The sequence below is a fragment of the Anser brachyrhynchus genome (assembly GCF_964034855.1).
Source record: "Anser brachyrhynchus genome assembly, chromosome: 19".
In the NCBI taxonomy this organism is placed as follows: Eukaryota; Metazoa; Chordata; class Aves; order Anseriformes; family Anatidae; genus Anser; species Anser brachyrhynchus.
Window position 1 is genome coordinate 11,693,750 of NC_137712.1, and position 17,657 is coordinate 11,711,406.

The 17,657-nt window shown below is 44.5% G+C and overlaps 1 protein-coding gene across 30 annotated transcripts in view; it reads left to right on the plus strand.

Annotated features, from left to right (window-relative positions):
- The window catches only part of EXD3 (exonuclease 3'-5' domain containing 3), a 297,777-nt gene that overhangs the window by 131,234 nt on the left and 148,886 nt on the right, over positions 1-17,657 (plus strand). For all 30 annotated transcript variants that reach the window (XM_080562119.1, XM_080562103.1, XM_080562112.1 and 27 more), the window contains 4 exons: positions 10,388-10,554; positions 15,682-15,820; positions 16,189-16,402; positions 17,173-17,282. In XM_080562119.1, coding sequence (XP_080418245.1) covers positions 10,388-10,554; positions 15,682-15,820; positions 16,189-16,402; positions 17,173-17,282 — 630 coding nt within the window. The remainder of the gene's footprint in view (positions 1-10,387; positions 10,555-15,681; positions 15,821-16,188; positions 16,403-17,172; positions 17,283-17,657) is intronic.

Sequence of the window (17,657 nt, forward strand, 5' to 3'; positions counted from 1 at the left end):
TTTTCCGTACCATCTACCAGAATGTCAAAACCGAGAAAAAATCAGCCACAAATTTCTCAATGGAAGATGTGTTTGCTCAATAACATTGGAAAATTAGCTCACATTACTTAAGTAAGGATCTACAGGGAGAAGCTCTGGGAACTCAGCAGAAGCTTATGGGAGCTGGGTGTCCATCTTCTGCTTCACTCAGGTGCTAGAAAGTAATTCTTCTGAAAGCTCAAGACCTCAGTCTTTAAAAGTTATGTCCAAATAGCTTTTATCTGCACACATATTAAGTACTAAAGATTAAAAAAAAGGAAATAGAACACACTGGGGGAAAAAAAATCCTTAAAATGTTTCAGTGTGTCAGAGATGCTTCCTGACCTTAAAACCCCTGCAACCAGACGTGGCTAGCTTGATTCTAAGCAGTGTAATAACATTTCTGTCACTAGCATGCTGTCATTCAAAAGCCCAGCTTCATCAGAAAGAGATTTGGTATGCTATAAAAAAGAGGGTGATTGGCTTATGGCTGTAGGTTGGAAGGTCACGATTAGATTAAAGAGTAAGACCATCAGCAAGCTGTTAGACTTAACTGATGTACCCTGATGGTATGTTTAACTCAAACAAATGGGAGAAATATTGCTTTTATGAATAATATAGGAAGTAGTGTCATTCAAAAATTTATGGGAACATGTGAGGCAACCAAGGTCCTTTAAAAGCTACATCAGGAGTCTTATATAGTAGTTTCCAGGATACCTATTCCTGACTCCAAACTGCATCAGCTTAGTATGCTACAATGAAAAAATGAGACCAGTCTTATTCCCCTAGAACTTACACAAATCCTCTTGTTCTTTTTGGTCTAAGACAAAGGGAATGATATCGAGTGTGCTAACATTGGCCTCTCCAGCAGAAATAGGCAAAGAAGAGGATGGGGACATTGAGCTTTCTGCTTCCTGTGTTAGCACAGAAAGAGAGGATGTATTCAGTGCCTTTTTGAAAGTGGGAGGCAAATATGTCACCAACAAGGCTCTGCACGTATTTTATTTGTGAGTGGGACATGACTCTTACTTGCAGCTCTTTGGCAGGAGACATAGAAGTCTTGTCCTGTGGTAGTTTCTGCGTGACTGGGGATGTGCAGATGAAAGGGGCTACGTTTGCCCAGTTTTACTGAAGTTTTATACCTCGTACATTTTCACACACATGCACAGATCCACTCTTATATTCTTATCCAGCCAAGCAGTATAACTATCCAGTCATTCAATAATCATCCCAGATTATTTAAAAACCCTGTAATCGATCAGTACCTGTCTGAGTGCTTCCACGGATAGATACTGCATTCTAAAGGCCCGTGCAAATCAGCTGCCTCTCACAAAGATGCTTGGGCTATTTGCAATTGATAGTTTGGCTGTATTATACTTTTAGGCGAGATTAGTTCACCAGTTCCCTGCCAAGAAGGGAACCACATAAACAGAGGATTGTTTAAAAAGAAAAAAAGATCCTCTCAACAGAGAAGTCATGTAAATGGGAAGAAACAGGAAACTAGTCTTCCCTTGTTCGCTCTGAAAGAATGCATATCTCTGAGGAATGTTGTAATTATGGATTTAGGAAATCAGTCCAATTTGCCAGGGTGTGAATTTCAGAGTTCATTCAGGCAACCCTCTCAGGCATTTCTCTTTCAGAACAAAAAACACCAGGGGTTTAAATGTACCAAAAGAGATTAAAGGAGAGAAAAATCTACTGCTAAGCTTTTCTTTTGGTAAAGATCCCGCAAAGATACTTACTATTGCTTTGGCTGTGAGCCAGTTGAGGTTCGTGAATGGTAAAATAGAAATAAGTAGTAACCCATGTTTTTCCTGTGGGCATCTATTTTTCATAGACTAATGATGGGAAGAGTGAGTGCTCCTGAGCAAGGATTTCCATCATCAAGATTTTTGCTTGTTCACTTTGAAGATTTTCCTAAATAGAAACTGTCCCCTGCTGGGAATGGCACATGAGCATGTTCTTAGAGAGAAAAGATTCGAAAACCAAGTTCCTAACTATTCTGAAGCAAGCCTGGGCTGGACCAGGTCAATTGGCAGAGCGAAACAAGGAAGTGGGCTAGGTGTGAATACAAGGCACAGTGAGGCTCAGGAGAATTAATGAAATAACCTACAGTGTGCATCGCTGAGGATTACAGCATGACCTGCAGAAGGGCTCTCTAAGGCTGGTCATAAGCTCTCATAAACCTGCTTAGAAGCAGCAGTGCGGAGACTAAGAAATTTGATGTGAGGGAAGCTCAGGGCTGGGTTAAAAAGAAAGCAAAGAAATTAGCTTCTTTCTTCTGTTCTTTGGCAACAAACCCTAGAGATTTTAAGTTAATTCCGCTTCAGAGCTTACAGGCCTTTTAATTAAGGTAGTGATGGAGCTGAGAACCTGGAGCTCTTTGGTGACCAATGTCTCATGTAACTGTTTCCACAAGAAAAGTTGAGATCTGAGGGGAATTGCCAGGCATTAGCACTGTGTCCAAGCAGCATAACGATGCATCCTGGTATGGAAGGACCTCTACGGAAAGCTGTTAAAATACATCCTGAGCCAGGACAAAATAATGGGAGATTCCTGCTTTGTTGTTTGGTTTCATGTCTTGGAATTTGACCTGAGCAGGGAGATTGGAGTAGGAAGAGAAGGAGAAAAGTTTCCGAGGCTCTTTCCCCACCTGCAAATCCTTCCTTCTTATAAGTCTGCATCGACCGTGTGGAGCTGACACAGGCTGGACCCAAGCAGTAAATCCTCCTGCCCCACTGGGGACCAAAAGTACTGGAATTCCAAATTTTTTAGTTAGGAAGATAGAGTTTATGAATTGTCATTATGTATGTGACTGGGTATGGGAACATTTAATTGAGTGATTGGTTAGGTTAATTGGTATACTGGTTTAGCTTGTTAGGGTTAATATTAGGGCTTTTGAAAACAAATGGGAAGGCGTCATGGTGATTTCAGTTCCTGTGCATCCTGACAGACTGATTAAGTGTAATCCTGCTAGTTTGTATAACAGCAGCGGAGGAGACACAGCGACAGTGGTTTTGTTCCTGCAGGCTCTTCTTCTTTACACATCTGCAGCTCTTGCAGTCCTGTAGTGAAGCAGTGCTTTAGTTCTCTGTTCTTGTCCCCACAACACTGTTGTTCCCTGGCAGCATGTGGCTGTCACTGAGGTCCCTTGCTGGGCTTTTCTAGCTGGAGTGACAGATCTTGTAGTGTGCCTGGATGTCATACTTGCTGCTAAGCTGGATTTTGGAATAGTTACGTTTTGGTAGTAATCCTTCAGGCAGCCTCAGAATTCTGCTAAGTCATAGTTTAACAGAGAGTGTTTTATTTTCCTCATGCAGGATTTCAAGCTTCAAGACACAAAATGAAGTAAAGTTGTGTTATGGTGACATTAGTAGAAAGTTGATGAAAGTGCTTGGCAAGCGTGTATAAATCTTCTTAGGCTTGAGGGACCGGAGAAATTTTGGGTCGTAAGATCAGGCTGAGTGAACTTCAGTAGCAGTGTAGGTCACCTGATGTGCAGTATATGGTGGCAGCCCTCGCTTTCTTAAACTGGAGAGCACAATTGGCCATTTGCCACAGTGACACTTTGTTCGTATGTGTGTGACAAAATGACAAAAGGCAGATAGATAAATGCTACTTCAAAATACACTGGGAAGATAAGGGTTGCCAGTTTGTCTTCAGTGCACTGTTATTGGTCTTAGACAAAGCATCTACTGTGATAAGTAACATATTACTTTGTGCTCTGAAAGAGTTTGGCCAATTTCCCCATCCTCATTCATTTTCAGGCTTGCCAAGTGCTGGAATCTTCCCAGAAAATATCTGCCATCATGGGATCTAGAGGTGTGAGAAAACTGGAAGCATATCAAAACTGTGTGGCTTATTTATTCAGAGCAAGTTCTTGGTCCTTTGCTGATCCCTGTGATGAATAATATCCAGCAGTTCTCGGGCCAGAGTTAGGTTAGAATTCAGAAGACGCCTCTGCAGCAGTAATGAAAAGGGTTTTCTGGGAGAAGCACAGACGCTCAGGACAGCCTTCACATTGAACTAGATCACCAAGCTGAAGACAAAAGAAATTATATCTTAAAAAGCAAGTAAAATTAGTCTAGTAAAAAGCAAGTCTATTAGTCTTAGTCTATTTGTTAAGGATTTATATTCATTTTGTTTTTTGTGGATGCCATGCAATTATTTCTCTCTCCAAATAAAGCTGACTTGAATAGGGTTAGTTTGGCTCTATAGCTCATTAAAGGCATATATCTATGACATTCCCTGAACAAGTGGAAGGGAGAATAAGTACTGCAGGTGAATGCATCTTAATTTGTGTATCCACATACCTGGATCTGTTGTGGGATGTAGTTGAAGAAAATGAGTTAATTTAGGTTAAAAAAAGATAAAAGTTCTGCTGTTCCCACAGTGAAAGTCGCTAAAAGTGTAAGGCTCCACCTACACTGCTAAACAAAAGAGGACCATGAACTGATCCCTGGCCCCAAGACAAGTGTCACTGGCTGACTCATACCCACACAGCCTCAGGCTGCCTTCCCTCCTGGGAGATTTGTCTGAAATAGATGGTGACATGCATGGAGGGATGGATTCCTTTGCTAACGTCACTCTGCAAGCACAGCAGTGGTAGCTAATCAGACAGTAAAAGCAGATTTTTCAGGACAGCATTTAAGAGGCTGCATTGATAGGCTGGTGTGGTTCACCAGCCTCAGCAAGGACTCAGCCTCAGTGACAGTCTTAAAGACGTATCATGATGCTCTTTCCTAAATCCCCCAGCATCCCGAAGCGGCTGGGGGATTGTGCGGCAGACCATTCACTTGAGCATGTTGGGAGCACTGTTGTCCTAGAGTATTACCGCTTTGACATTAAACCTGGATTTCTGTCTGGGCTTAGGCTTTCTGCAGCCAAGAGTGATACCTGTGTTCTGGTTTGCTGCTGAAGTTAAAGTTGGCAACATTTGTGTAACATTCAGAGCAGTAAACTGTTGTATGGAGTGCTTTTTTGTCTCTGAAGTAGACAGAATCATGTGCCCTGTGAAATGGAGCTGTTGCCAGCACTGTTATGCAGCTCTGAGTTGAGTGAAGTTTGCTGTGAAGTAGTGTTCAGTTGCCCAATGTTGCAGGGTTTTGTTGTTGTTGTTTTTGTTTTTTAAAGTCTAAACTTCTTGCTTAGTATTTGTTGAAAATACTCTCTCTTCAGCTCTGATTTTGAAAGCAGAGTCTGTTCTTCTGCTTCTGTAATATACCTTGTCTCATCTGTGGCAGCATGAGCAGTTTTTGGAGACATGATGATTTCATCTGGCGAAGATGAATGACTTCCCTCAGGGGCTGCCTGACAGAGGTTTGGAAAGAATCCCAATGCAGGATATGTATTTTGGATCTCTCTGTAATACTGTTGAGCATGATCAGGACCATCCTGTATTCTGGGTAGACGAGATCTTGGGTGTTCTTAGCCCGGGAGGTGCTTGGAACTTGAAAGCAGCAGTTGCTGCAAGAAGCCGCCTGTCTGTGTGAAGAGAAGCCTTGGTGCTTTGGAAGGCCTGGCAGCACTAATCACAGAATCAGAGGCTAGGTTCAGTTTGAAGGAGCCTGTCGAGGTCTCTTGTCTGTCCTCCTGCTCAAAGCAGGGCAAACTTCAACGTTGGACAAGGTCTTGCAGGGCCCTGCCTGGTTCCACAGTTCCTCTAGACCCATTTCAGTGCCTTGGCGCCCTCACTGTCACCTTTTTTTCCTTTATACATAGTTGTACTTTCTAAAAGGATTTGACTCTGTCTTCTCTATGATGGCCCACGATACGAGAGAAGGGAACGGCTATATTTCCCCATACACCCCAGCTAGGCCTTCCCTAGGCTGAACAAGCCGTGATCCCCCAACTCCTCCTTACACATCCCGTGCTTCAGCCCACCAGCCATCTTATCAGCTCTTTGCTGAAGTCTCTCCTTTTTGTCCGCACCTTGCTTACAATGGGGTGCCAAAACCAGGCCCCACGTCCAGAGGTGGTCTCCCAGGTGCTGGGCAGGGAGCGATCGCTTCCCTCAGCCTGCAGCTGGGCATGCAGTTAGCCTGGGGAATTTGAGCAGACAAGCTGGACATGTGATACTGGCGCCTGGGCTTCTGAACAAGAAATTGTTTTGGTAAGGTCGTGAGAGCTGCAAAAAGAGGAACAGAGCCAGACACATCTCTTCGCATGGTGTTGTCCTAGCTGGCTGTCACAAGCTAACAGCTCTGTTTGGATGTCCCGGGAGCAATAAGCTCCTTGTGAGGAGCCCTGGTGCAGCCACAAGTTGGCTTTAAACATTGCTTTTGCCTTGATCCCTTCAAGTGATATCGTAAGTTAGGCTCCTCTGAGTTGCCTTTCAGAAGAGCCGTCTCTCCCAGTTGATTGCATGGGGAGACTGGGAAGCCGAATCTCCTGATTCACAAAGCTGAAGTTAGGTAGTGTGAACATGCCCCAGGGAGCCACATTGCCAGAGCTTTGTTGAAAGAGAGAAGAAAGACCACTTCCCCGCCATTGATGTGGTAATGGCCTCCAGAACACTGAAGTGTGGCTCTGTCAATGACGCACTGATTGCTATCTGAAAGTCAGTCTTCTGGGATATGAATGGAGGCTATTTTGTTCATCTTCAGTTCATAAATTAGTGCATCTGAGCAGCCTGCACTGTGAGAGAGAGAACAGCTCAAGTGGTGAGAAAATCTGTCTTTCTCATGCTTCTGTCTTTTGTGCATTGGCCATGGGTGAGTGGCCTGCTGCTTTTACAAGAAACCCTGTTCAGAAGTGAGTGTGAGTAAAGCTGGCATCTTTTATCTGAGTGCCATCTATTTCGGATATCTGGTGGTCAGGATCCTCCTTCTCTTGTGGAATGGGCTGTGACCCTGCTCCGAGCTTGTGCTCGGGGTCCCTGCTCCGCACCAAACTGTAAATCCTTTCCTTTAATGAGCTACTGCTGTGGCACCTCGCCGTGTAGTACAAACGATGCTAACTTCAAACTGGAAATCTCAATCACAAATAAAGTAACAGTGAAAAAAACACAGTAGGATGTTCCAGGGTATCTTTAAAACAAAAGTGTCTGCACAGTACCTGCAACAATGCATGATTTTAGAAATGCTTGTGGTGTCCTCCATGGCTTACAGTGGTCTTGACCTCTCCATTTTTTTTTCTGCTTTTAAAGTTGCTGGCTCTAAAATATTCTACTTGACATTTTCTCTGCACTAACAGGACTTTTTTTTTTGTTATTTCTGGAAACACTTGAGAACAGGGGAAAATGGCCAAGACATTCAAAAGTTAAATTAAAATCTGACTCTGCAAATAGTCAGTGTCGCTTGTGTGAATAACTTCACTGCTCGGTAAAAGGTATTGGGAGAAAGTGGAGAATTGTATCAGACAGAAATGCAGCTTGACTCACACAGATAAAACTAATTTAGGGCTGGTGAGTGTGACTTCCAGAAAAGATGTTGGATATTTGAATCCAAAATTTTTGATAACAATGGAGGAATTGCTGACACTACGTGTTAAAATCAGGACATTGCTAAGCTTACTCTACACTGACTGTTATGAGCTCTGTAAAGCATTCAGCTGGGTAAGAACAGGATTTACGGGTAGGTAATCTGCAGCAGTCATTTTGGAAAGCTTTAATCATGGGTTATTGTTGGTGTCAGGAATTTTTGTGTGTGCCTATGGTTTAAAGAACGTATGATATGTCTAGAATTCAGAGAAGGATGTAAACAAGCCTCATGGTATAATCTTTTCTTGCTTGGAGGTGTCACTGATGTTGATCAGAACAGCCATGCCAGTTTCCTCTTCCAAGTGTCCATATACTGAAAACAAAAGGCATGAAATGTCACCCCTAGTGAAACATTAGTCTCTGAATCTGCATCCACATCTTCTGGGGCCAAAGTTTCCATGTTCTTGCTTCTTGCAGAACTGTTGTGGTGGAAGCCTCTCCCCTTTACAACAATGTTATTTTTTTCAGAAAAAAAAATACAAAACAAACAGTCTATTTTCCATTTCAAAATGCAAGATGTAATATCTCTGGAGAGATTAACCATCTTTACAGAGTTGTTTTTGTGGTTGAAAGAATAAATCTGTTATCATAAAAAAAAAATGAAGAAAGAAAAAAAAATCTGTACCTCATTGTTTCCAGAAATAAAGCTGACATAATGAGATTTATTAAGAATTGACTCTGGGTGAACTGAAGAGAGATCCAAACTCAAAGACTTTGTGTTGTAGAAAAAAAGGCAGAAAGACAATAGGATGGACACAGGGGAACCTAGAAGAGGGAATTGCTCTGTGATGTTAATAAGAAAATATGTTCTTTTAGGGAAGGACTCTGAGAAGTGGCTTGGCAAACTAGGCAGGAGGAGTTATTCAAACCCCTTCATGGCCTAGGTGCTTGGCTGAGCTCAGCTGCATAAGCAGAGATGTGAGAGATGCACAAAGTATCTGGACTGGCATGGCCAGGAGAGGAGGTCTGGGGGGAGGAAATGTAGAGGGCAAGAAGCTGCAGTGTGATAGCTGATCCCTTCCTGCTCTGCTCTGTCCCTGCGTTCCCTCTCCCGCTTCTCTTCTGTAGCTGAGCCCCTGGTTAGCTCCCACCCAGCCCCTGGATCCCCGTCCTGCTGACAGTGGCTCCTGGATGCATCACTAAGCTCTTGGGAACAGCAGTGAAAATATCCCTCCACATATCCGTGAGAAGAAATGTGTTTTGGCAGTTGGTGAAGTCACAGGGGTGCAGACTTAGTGCTGAGGCAGCAGTTTTTATGGGCAGGCTGGCTTCTTGTGTGCGCTACCTGGGATGCCAAATTTCTCTGTGGTTTTTCTTCCAAGTCTGTATTCCCTCCTGCACCTCTGTGGGTTTTTTGTTTGTTTGGTTTTGTTTGTTTGTTTGTTTGTTTGTTTTCCTTCCTTTTTACCTCCAGGCCATCAACAGGTTTGTTTCCTGATTTCCGTGAAGGGTGTCTGCTTTGAAGAAAACTTCTCACCTTTTAGTTACTGAAAGAATGTGAGGAATGAGGCCCAGTGGCCCCAGCATACCACCCAGCCAGCAGTGTTTGCACATGCGGTGGAGGAAGAGCAAGGTGCCTGCAGGCCCTGGGAACAGACTCTGACCCTGCCAGTGCTGCTTGGTGGGGCAGCAAAGGAAGGATGGCAGCGGCGTGTGCACCTGAGAATTTAATTCCTGTGGCTTTTCACTATGCTAAAAAATACTTGTTGGTAGTGCTAGGAGCAATAGAGCCATATATCTACACATCCTGATCTACCATGCAGAGTTTCAACTTGTTTTAACAATTAAGTTTTCTTGACAGTAATAACTTCTAAGGCAGATCCATGAGTAAATCAGTCAACAGGACTGGCTAGAGAAATAAACTGCTGATCTGACTGCAATGGCTCTGGGACATTTGCAAGCACAGCTGGGTTGGCTGGGCAGAAGGAGGGGGTTATTGCCACCTCTCTGTAGCTGACTGTTGGTGTCACCGTATTCATATTTCCTCTTAGAGCTGCTGTGCCACAGCACCTCAGAGAGCAAGAGGGTGTTCAAGAGAAAAGCTCTGATGGTTCTAACTGTTGCAGTGGAGAATATTATGGGCCTATTTGACTGCCTCTGCACATAGTTGCTCCCTGGTGCCAATGTGGGCAACATGCTTGATTCCCCACTGGCTTAAACCACAGCCAGCAGTGAGTTTGTGCTTGTGCCTCCAGGCTCTGAAATGTGCTGAGGCACATGCACACCATTCACTCCCACCAGAAAGTATTTGGGAACAGGGAACATCTCCAACTGCCCTCCCCTTTTGCAGGTGCATGTAACTCAAACTCCTGCACTGACACATGAGATCATGTATGTCTTTACTGCAGAAGCAAGAACATCAGGTCACAGCATCACTTCAGAGTCATGTGTGGGCACAGAAAGGGACTAAAACAATACAAACCCTAGCCCCTTCCATAATTGCCTGCCTAATGAGCTCAAAGACCTGTACTCTGGTCAGTCGCTAGTTCTGATTTTTCTTAATGTAATCAGTATCTGAGACCAACCAAATAATATCCTAGTCATCAGTCTGGCTAAATGACATTGTTTTACCCTTGTTTATCTATGCTGCACCTGTGGCCTTCAGACAGTCTCATTCCCTGAACAAATGCAGTTTGGAGCAGCCTTGCTGCCGAGAAATCCAAAGATGTCAGTGAGATCTCAGGGGTCAGATGTGCTTTTCATGTCTTGGCAGAAAGAAGTGCAGCACTTGGTGGGCTTGAGCAATGTCACTCCTGTAGTGTAGGAATTCCTGCTCCTTTCTGCACTGGTCCAGGACCCCAGGGAGGATGCTGCATCCTTAGAGTGGGTGAGACATACCTGTGATGGAAATTGTACTGACTGTCTTCCTTCACCCCTAATTCCTTGCAGAGCACAGTTGGAGAGAATCAATGGCTTCAAGGGCACCTGATACAGTTGCTAATCAGTTACTGTGATTTGAACACAGCAGCAAGATGGGCACAACGCTGCAATTTGCCCAAGGAGATGCTACCTAATGGAGTGGCTGATGAGCTTCAAAAGCTTAAGATCCAAGAGAGGTAAATACTCTGTTTCATTCCTCATCATTGTAGACTACTTATCATACAAAGACTGTATTTGCTTAAAATAATCTACCATAATTCTTCCTTCTGTGGTGGTTTTACTCAGGTGGGCAGCTGAGCTCCACCATAACCACTCTCTCACTCCCCCTCCTCAAAGGGAAGGGGGGAGAAAAATACAATGCAACGGGCTCAGGGGTTGAGATAAGGACGGGGAGATCACTCAGCAAGTATCGTGACAGGCAAAACAGACTCAGAGTAGGGAGATAGTAAGATTTATTGCCTATTACTAACAAGCTAGAGAAGTGAGAAACAAAGGAAAGAAACCAAAAATGCCTTCCCCCAACCACCCTTTTTCACCTCTTCCCGAGCAGCGCAGGGGAACAGGGGAATGGGGGTTGTGGTCAGTCTATGGATCTTCGTCTCCACCGCTCCTTCTCGGTCACTCTCGTCTCATGTGCTGTGAGGTCCCTCCCACAGGATGCAGTCCTTGCCGAACTGATCTGGCATGGGCTTCCCACAGGCAGCAGCTCCTCAAGAACCACTCCAATATGGGTCCGTACCACGGAGTCCACCCCTCAGGAGCAAACTGCTCCAACCTGGTTCCCCCACAGGCAGCAGCTCCTGCCAGGTCACCTGCTCCTGAGTGGGCTCCTCTCCATGGGCCACAGCTCCAGCCTGGAATCTGCTCCGGCAGGGGTCCTCCACAGCCCGCAGCCTCCGTCAGTGCAGGTCCACCTGCTCTACCACGGTCTCCTCCCATGGGCTGTGGGGGGACAGCCTGCTTCACCATGGTCCTCACCACAGGCTGCAGGGGACTTCTGCTCCGGTGCCTGGAGCACCTCTCCCCCTCCTTCTTCACTGACCTTGGCGCCTGCAAGGCTGTTCCTCACTCCTCTCACTCTCCAGCTGCTGTGTGGCAGCATTGGTTTTTTTTGTTTGTTTGTTTGTTTTTACTTTCTTAAATATGCTCTCACAGAGGTGCAAACAACATAGCTTATTGGCTCAGCTCTGGTCAGCAGTGGGGCCCTTACCTAACATGGGGCAGCTTCTAGATTCTTCCCACAGAAGCCACCACTATGGCCCCCCGCTACCAAAACCTTGCCACATAAACCCATTACACCTTCGTGAGATAATTTTGCAAAAACTTTCTCCATTTCCTGAGATCACGTCTTGGTGATGAACATGCCACATTTGCTTTTCATAAGCCTGGAAATGTCTGGGAAGGTGCATTTTAAACTCACTCATGAGTATTTAGAAGCTGTGTGAGATGCTGTGGACAGGTCTTCAGACTGCCTCTGCTAGATCGCCAGTGAAAATGAAATGATGCGGGTAGGATCTGAACATGCATTTATTTTATTGAGTTCATTACATGTCTGTGTAAGTTGTCCATATACTCTACATCCCCCATGTACTGTAATGTGGTTTAATGCCTTTTGGGAGACTTGTGGGCAACAAAATAAAGTTCCTCAAAATTTCTTAATCATGTCTATTTTCCTCCTCCTTTGACAGCTCTTAAGGCAGTCTGTATTTTTTGCTTCATCCAAAGCTCTCAGAAGTAATGGGGATTTTTGACACTTGGGATCAGATCCTAGAAGAGTCGTGTTAACTGAATTTGGGATAAAACCAGACTCCCAGGCACAAATTTACCAAGTGAGGTTATAAGTCTTTAGCCCCCTAATTAGTTGCCATCCCTTTTCCTTCCTCTAATGCAATCCCAGTAATGCAGTACCACATTTCCTCTTCTGCTTTGGGACCCCTGTGTTGTATGCAGCACGTTAGCCTGCAGCAGCCGCATTTCCTCTCCTAACTTCACTCCATTGCGTGACCTGATAGGGGAGTGCAAAGGCAGAGCTACAAAAAAGAACCCTTATATTAAGATGGGTTCTTACAACTCCTTGATTTCAAGTGCAGGGAACTGGGCAAACAGCCCCAGCCAAGGCTTTCTGTGAACCTGCTGGTGCAGGAGGAGCAAAGGGGTAGGATGAAGGGTCTGCTGAGGGAAAAGGTCAGCCAGGTTCAGCACTGAGTGCAGCCAAAGCTGTAGGAAGTTGAGAAGAGGCTCAAAATTTAGGAAGGTCAAATATAGCCAATTAAAGGATTAGAAACTGTCCGATCCCCACAGTGTGCTAAATGTGGAAGAGTACCAGAGCTTTGTAGTTCTGATTCTGGGTATTCTGTGCTGTGTCTGGGAGACAGCAGCCCCAAATCATCCTCTTCGTGCAGCAGTATCCCAGACAGTTGCTGAGCTATGCTGTGCAGAGGAAGAATGGCTGCATTTGGGTAAATGATGCATTGCAAATAATTTGCCGAGTCCTCAGTTGCTCACTTTTTGTTCACAAGTGATGGTGTTTCTGCCATGCTTCAGTGAGTCTGTCCACAAGCTTTTTTTAAAGCAAATTTTTGAGAGATTGCCATATTTGGCACCCTTTTTTAAACTTTTTTTTTTTTTTCCTGCAAAAAGGCCTGCACATATGCAGGCTACTGCCAAGTCTTGAGGAACTGCAGAGATTGCAGGTGGTGCTGCATGAGGGTCCTGTCAGGGTCTCACCGAGGACTGCACAGGATATCTGGAACTTCGGTCTGGGTGAGATCTGGTCCCGTAAACACACAGCCTGGTAGCCTCCGTGCCCACGTGTGTTCATGAACCAAACTCCTGCAGGGCTGCAGGCTACCACAATCCTTGGGTTCAGGCTAATTGCACAGGCATTTTGGAGACCTGTTGCAAGCAAGCAGCATTTTCTCCACTCATTCAAGAACAGGAATTCATCTAATTGGATTCTCTGCATAGAAGAGGACCAATCCCTGAATACTCGATGCAAATACAGGAGGTCTGTGGGCTGTCTTGTTTCAGTGCAGCATAGCTCAAAGCTTTGCTGACATTTGAGGAGCAATCACATGCTTCCAGGTAGAGTCAGGGCTTTTGTCAAAAACATAAAAGAGGAAGCAGAGTCATAATTTTGGGGTCCCCTAGGACTCTTCCATTGCTATAGACATCAGTAACCTTATTGCAGGATGCTGTGCTTGTCTGGACTTGGTACCATTTGCCCGATGTCTCTTTTACCCTCACTTGTGAAATGTTTGATACTTGGGGGGGATATCACAGATAGCCTTAAACAATTCATGATCAGGGATCTGATCTTTCTCCCAGTGCAGATCTGCACTGGTTCATGTTCAAGTTCCGTGTAACCTCAGGAAATATGACACGCATGTATTCACCCTCAAACACTGACTGCAAAGGCTCACTTCTCCAGACAGTACATGGCTTTCTTGGAGCACAGGAAACTCTCGTCTGTCTAGGACCTGCTTCTGCTTAGCTCTGATGCATCAGTGGAGCTGCTTCCTCCTCCCTCCTGAATCTGTACCAGCCGCCTGTTAGGAGCCAGGAAGTTTTTGCATGAGGTGTAATCCCTCAAAACACAAAGAGGTGGTTAACAAGAGTGTGACCTAACCACAGACTGTGCATCTAAGGAGATAAAAACCAAAGAAGTTAGGAATCTCTGCATGTCTCTTCTCCAGGAAGCCTGTATCATGCCGAGGTGGAGTGAAGGCACACAGATTAGGATGTGCTGTGCCATTCATGATGAGTTCTGGCAGACAAACAAAAACCTTTGTTGCCTGGGTTTACTCATCCGGTCATGATACCTGCTGCAGTAGCTGCAATAAAATCAATGGAGCCATGGAAGCTAATAAAACAATCTTTCTGCTATGTTATTTATTGAGTTAACAAAGCAGCAGATTTCCAGAGAGGGTGTTCATAGTGTAGAGAACAAGGTGGTACCAGCATATAAATGACATCATCTCTGTCACTGCTCACACCACATGCTGCTCCTGAACTCCGCGGACGAGAATATTCCCGGAGACCTGAGGCTGCACACCTTCATTAAATATTTTACACAAATATTGACTTCCGCATGCACGCAAACCCATGGAAAAGAGTGTTTGTACAGCGAAAGCTGCTCTGCTACAAAATTAGTCACACAGTCCCCTAAACATAAGGTTAGTAAATATTTTCTCAAATAATAAAACATTTCAGGTCTCTATGGGAAAGAGAGTGTCCAAAAATTTGTGATATGTCCAAAATAGCTGGATATTTTTATTAGTTTCTTTCCTCTGATTGCATCATCTGGCTGAGACACCACAGCAATATGTTGACCTTCCAGTTACAAGGCCATTTCAAGAGACTCTGCTGCATTTTGTAAAGAAAATGTGCTGCGTAAGATCCTGTTGTAGGAAATCAGTTAGCTCATTCTGCAGGCATCTTCCCAACAATTCCAGTGTGTTAAATACAGAGATAGTGAATTTCTTTGCATGGTACCATCTGAAACCCAAGTGGAGGGAGTAGCATAGGCCAGGCACATGGTCTGTGGGGTCAGCTGGCAATGTAGTGCTGGCTGTGCAGTATAGGGCAAATGATCTTGTACAGAGTATGCAAACGTTTTACAGGGAAGGCAGTAGAGAAGAAGAAGCTGCAACAGGCAGTACATGAAGTCTTCCCAAGTCATTGCACTATCAATGATGAGAGAGACCCACCCGTTCCCGGCTGGAAGTGATCTTAGTGTGAAGCAGTCTGAGGTTCTCTTTCTGAGCCAGTTTATGTTGGGGGGAAGTGTGAAGCTCCTGTTTGGACACAATGCTGGTCAGAGATGACTTCTCTGTTATGTGTTACACCGTGGGAACGAGCAGACTTCCATGTTAACCTCCAGGGCAAAAAGCAGTAAATCTAAAATGTGTTATCTCTGAATGTGGAAACAGCTGCCCAACTTTGTCATCCAAATTTCATCAATTCTGGGAAAGAGGGATGAGCACTGAGGACAGGGACTGGGACTCTGACACAAGTGTTTTGGTTTGACTTTTCTTTGCTGTGGATACAATGCATTAGTGTGGTGAGGTTGCAGACACGGTGCCATTTCTGTGACCATTTTTAGGAATAAAAAGAGAAGATGAGTCAGGATGCAAAAGACAGTGATTACAGGTAAAATGAGGAAAGAGAAAGAGTTAGGTAGCATGGGGAAACAGAGGACCAGGTTGAAATCAGGGGCTTAAGACTTCATGATCCAAAGTTCCTCCAAACAAGGATTTCCCCTCATTGCATTGTTTAAAGTTACTGCATCTGCTTCTGTGCAGTGTAGAAGAGGCCGCAAAAGCAGAGAATTATGAAGAGGTCAACAAGAAGGATTATTACCAGCTTCCTATTCCACGTGCAAATATTCATTTCCTGCAAAAGTGGGAAGAGATGCTGCAGTGCTGGGAAAAGGTGCTGCAGGTGAGTGTAACTCTGGTATCTGCAAGATCAAGGAGCAGAAACTCCATAACAGGCTGGGACATGGGATTGTGTGTGGGTCACTGCCATCAAATGTCTCCCTCCAGAAGTCAAGGACTGCAGTGAGGCCTAAAGGCTTGTGTGACTGGGGAATGTGTTGGGAATTGCTGTAGCAGGGAAGCCCCAAGGGGATAACTCAAGTGTGCTGTGAAAGTCACTTGAGACTGTTGTAGTTTGCACACCAGCAAAGAGATGCAGTTGTTGAAAAGGAAACACTTGTATTCTGGATACTGACTGTTGCTCAAGCTGGTCCCAGCTATGTTTAAGTAAGGACAGTCTGCAAGTGCAGGAAGTTTTTGTCTCTGTTGCAGCCCGGACAGATTGTTGCTATTGACATGGAGTGGAGGCCTTCATTCGGCATGGTTGGGAAGCCCCGCGTCTCCCTCCTTCAGATCGCTGTGAAGGATGAGGTGTTCCTGCTTGATTTGCCACGGCTCCTTGAACACGCTGAGATGGAGGGTGAGAAGGAGAAGCTTCCCCATTTCATCCAGATGCTCTACTCAGATGCAGCCATCACTAAACTAGGTAACATGCTTCTCTTCTCCCCTGCCTCGGGTCTTTAAAGCAGCTCAGTTCTGCAGAAAATGCCTTGGTCCTGTTGGGGTTGTCTTTCTCACAATCCAGTTATCATGGGATCACCTTTTGTAGCCCTAGGTATTCAAAGACTGCCATACCAAGAATCAGGGAGAACAAATAACTGGTAATTTTAGAAATGTCTCCCTGTTTCGGGCAAGACTCAAGATTTCTGAATTAGCCTCCCCGTTCAGGCTTAGGATTGCTTTGGTTAGTTGCACCCAACCTTTAGTGGTCTAGGGAAGTCTACTGTCCAGAGCTTTCTGGATTTGCTGTCCCTGTCTGCAACCAGTCCTTCTGGACACCAGCGTTCTCCAACTTACCATACAATTGTTTATGTGGTCTTACGTGGTTTTCAGTTCTGTCAAGAGGCTTTTTGGCAGTTCAAGGGCAAATTCATAATTCTCTCTTTCAAGTTCCTAGAATCTAAACGCTTCTTGCTCTGTTCACCTTTCACTGATCTAGCACATTTTAACAAAGTTGAGTTTAAACTCAGCATTTTTCATCTACCTTTTCTTCTCTTCAAGTCTTGATCTGCAAGAGTATCTCTTCGGAACAGGAGAGATGGGAGTTGCATTGTTCCCTATCAGAACAGTCTTTCCACCAAAGTTTACACATATATTATCAGCATTTTAACTCCAAACTAGAAAAAAAAAAAAAGCTGCAGTGCATTAGCCATGATTTGAGTTTTTCTAACTGTGTGGTATTTTTTTTCTCTCCAGGTTATGGGATGTCTGGAGACCTTAGCAGTCTTGCAGCCACGTGCTTTGCTTTGAAAGGCATGGATAAGCAATCACAAGGTGTAGTGGACCTACTCACAGTAGACAAACAAGTAAGGGTGAACATGTGAAGATATGGAAAAATGTGTCTCCTGCTTGTGTGCTGGTAGATAACTGTCATGATTTCACAGCATTGTACTTTTGTACCCTGTATTGGCAGGGAGATGGCTAAGAGAGTGAATAGACTCTTTCCTCTTCTGGCTTAGAGGGTAATCTGATTTTGTAGCAAAAGACAGAAGCATTTAGTTTTCACCAGCTAAAAAGTGAGTGCTTGATATACTAATAATCTTTTCATAGCCTTCATACAAGTTATGAAAATGTAATCAAAATGGAGATATAGCTCCGTTCAGTTAGGAAGAAGTTTCTGAGCACAAGGCATACTTGAACTTGGTATGAATAAATTCTTGTACAAACACTGATATTCCAAC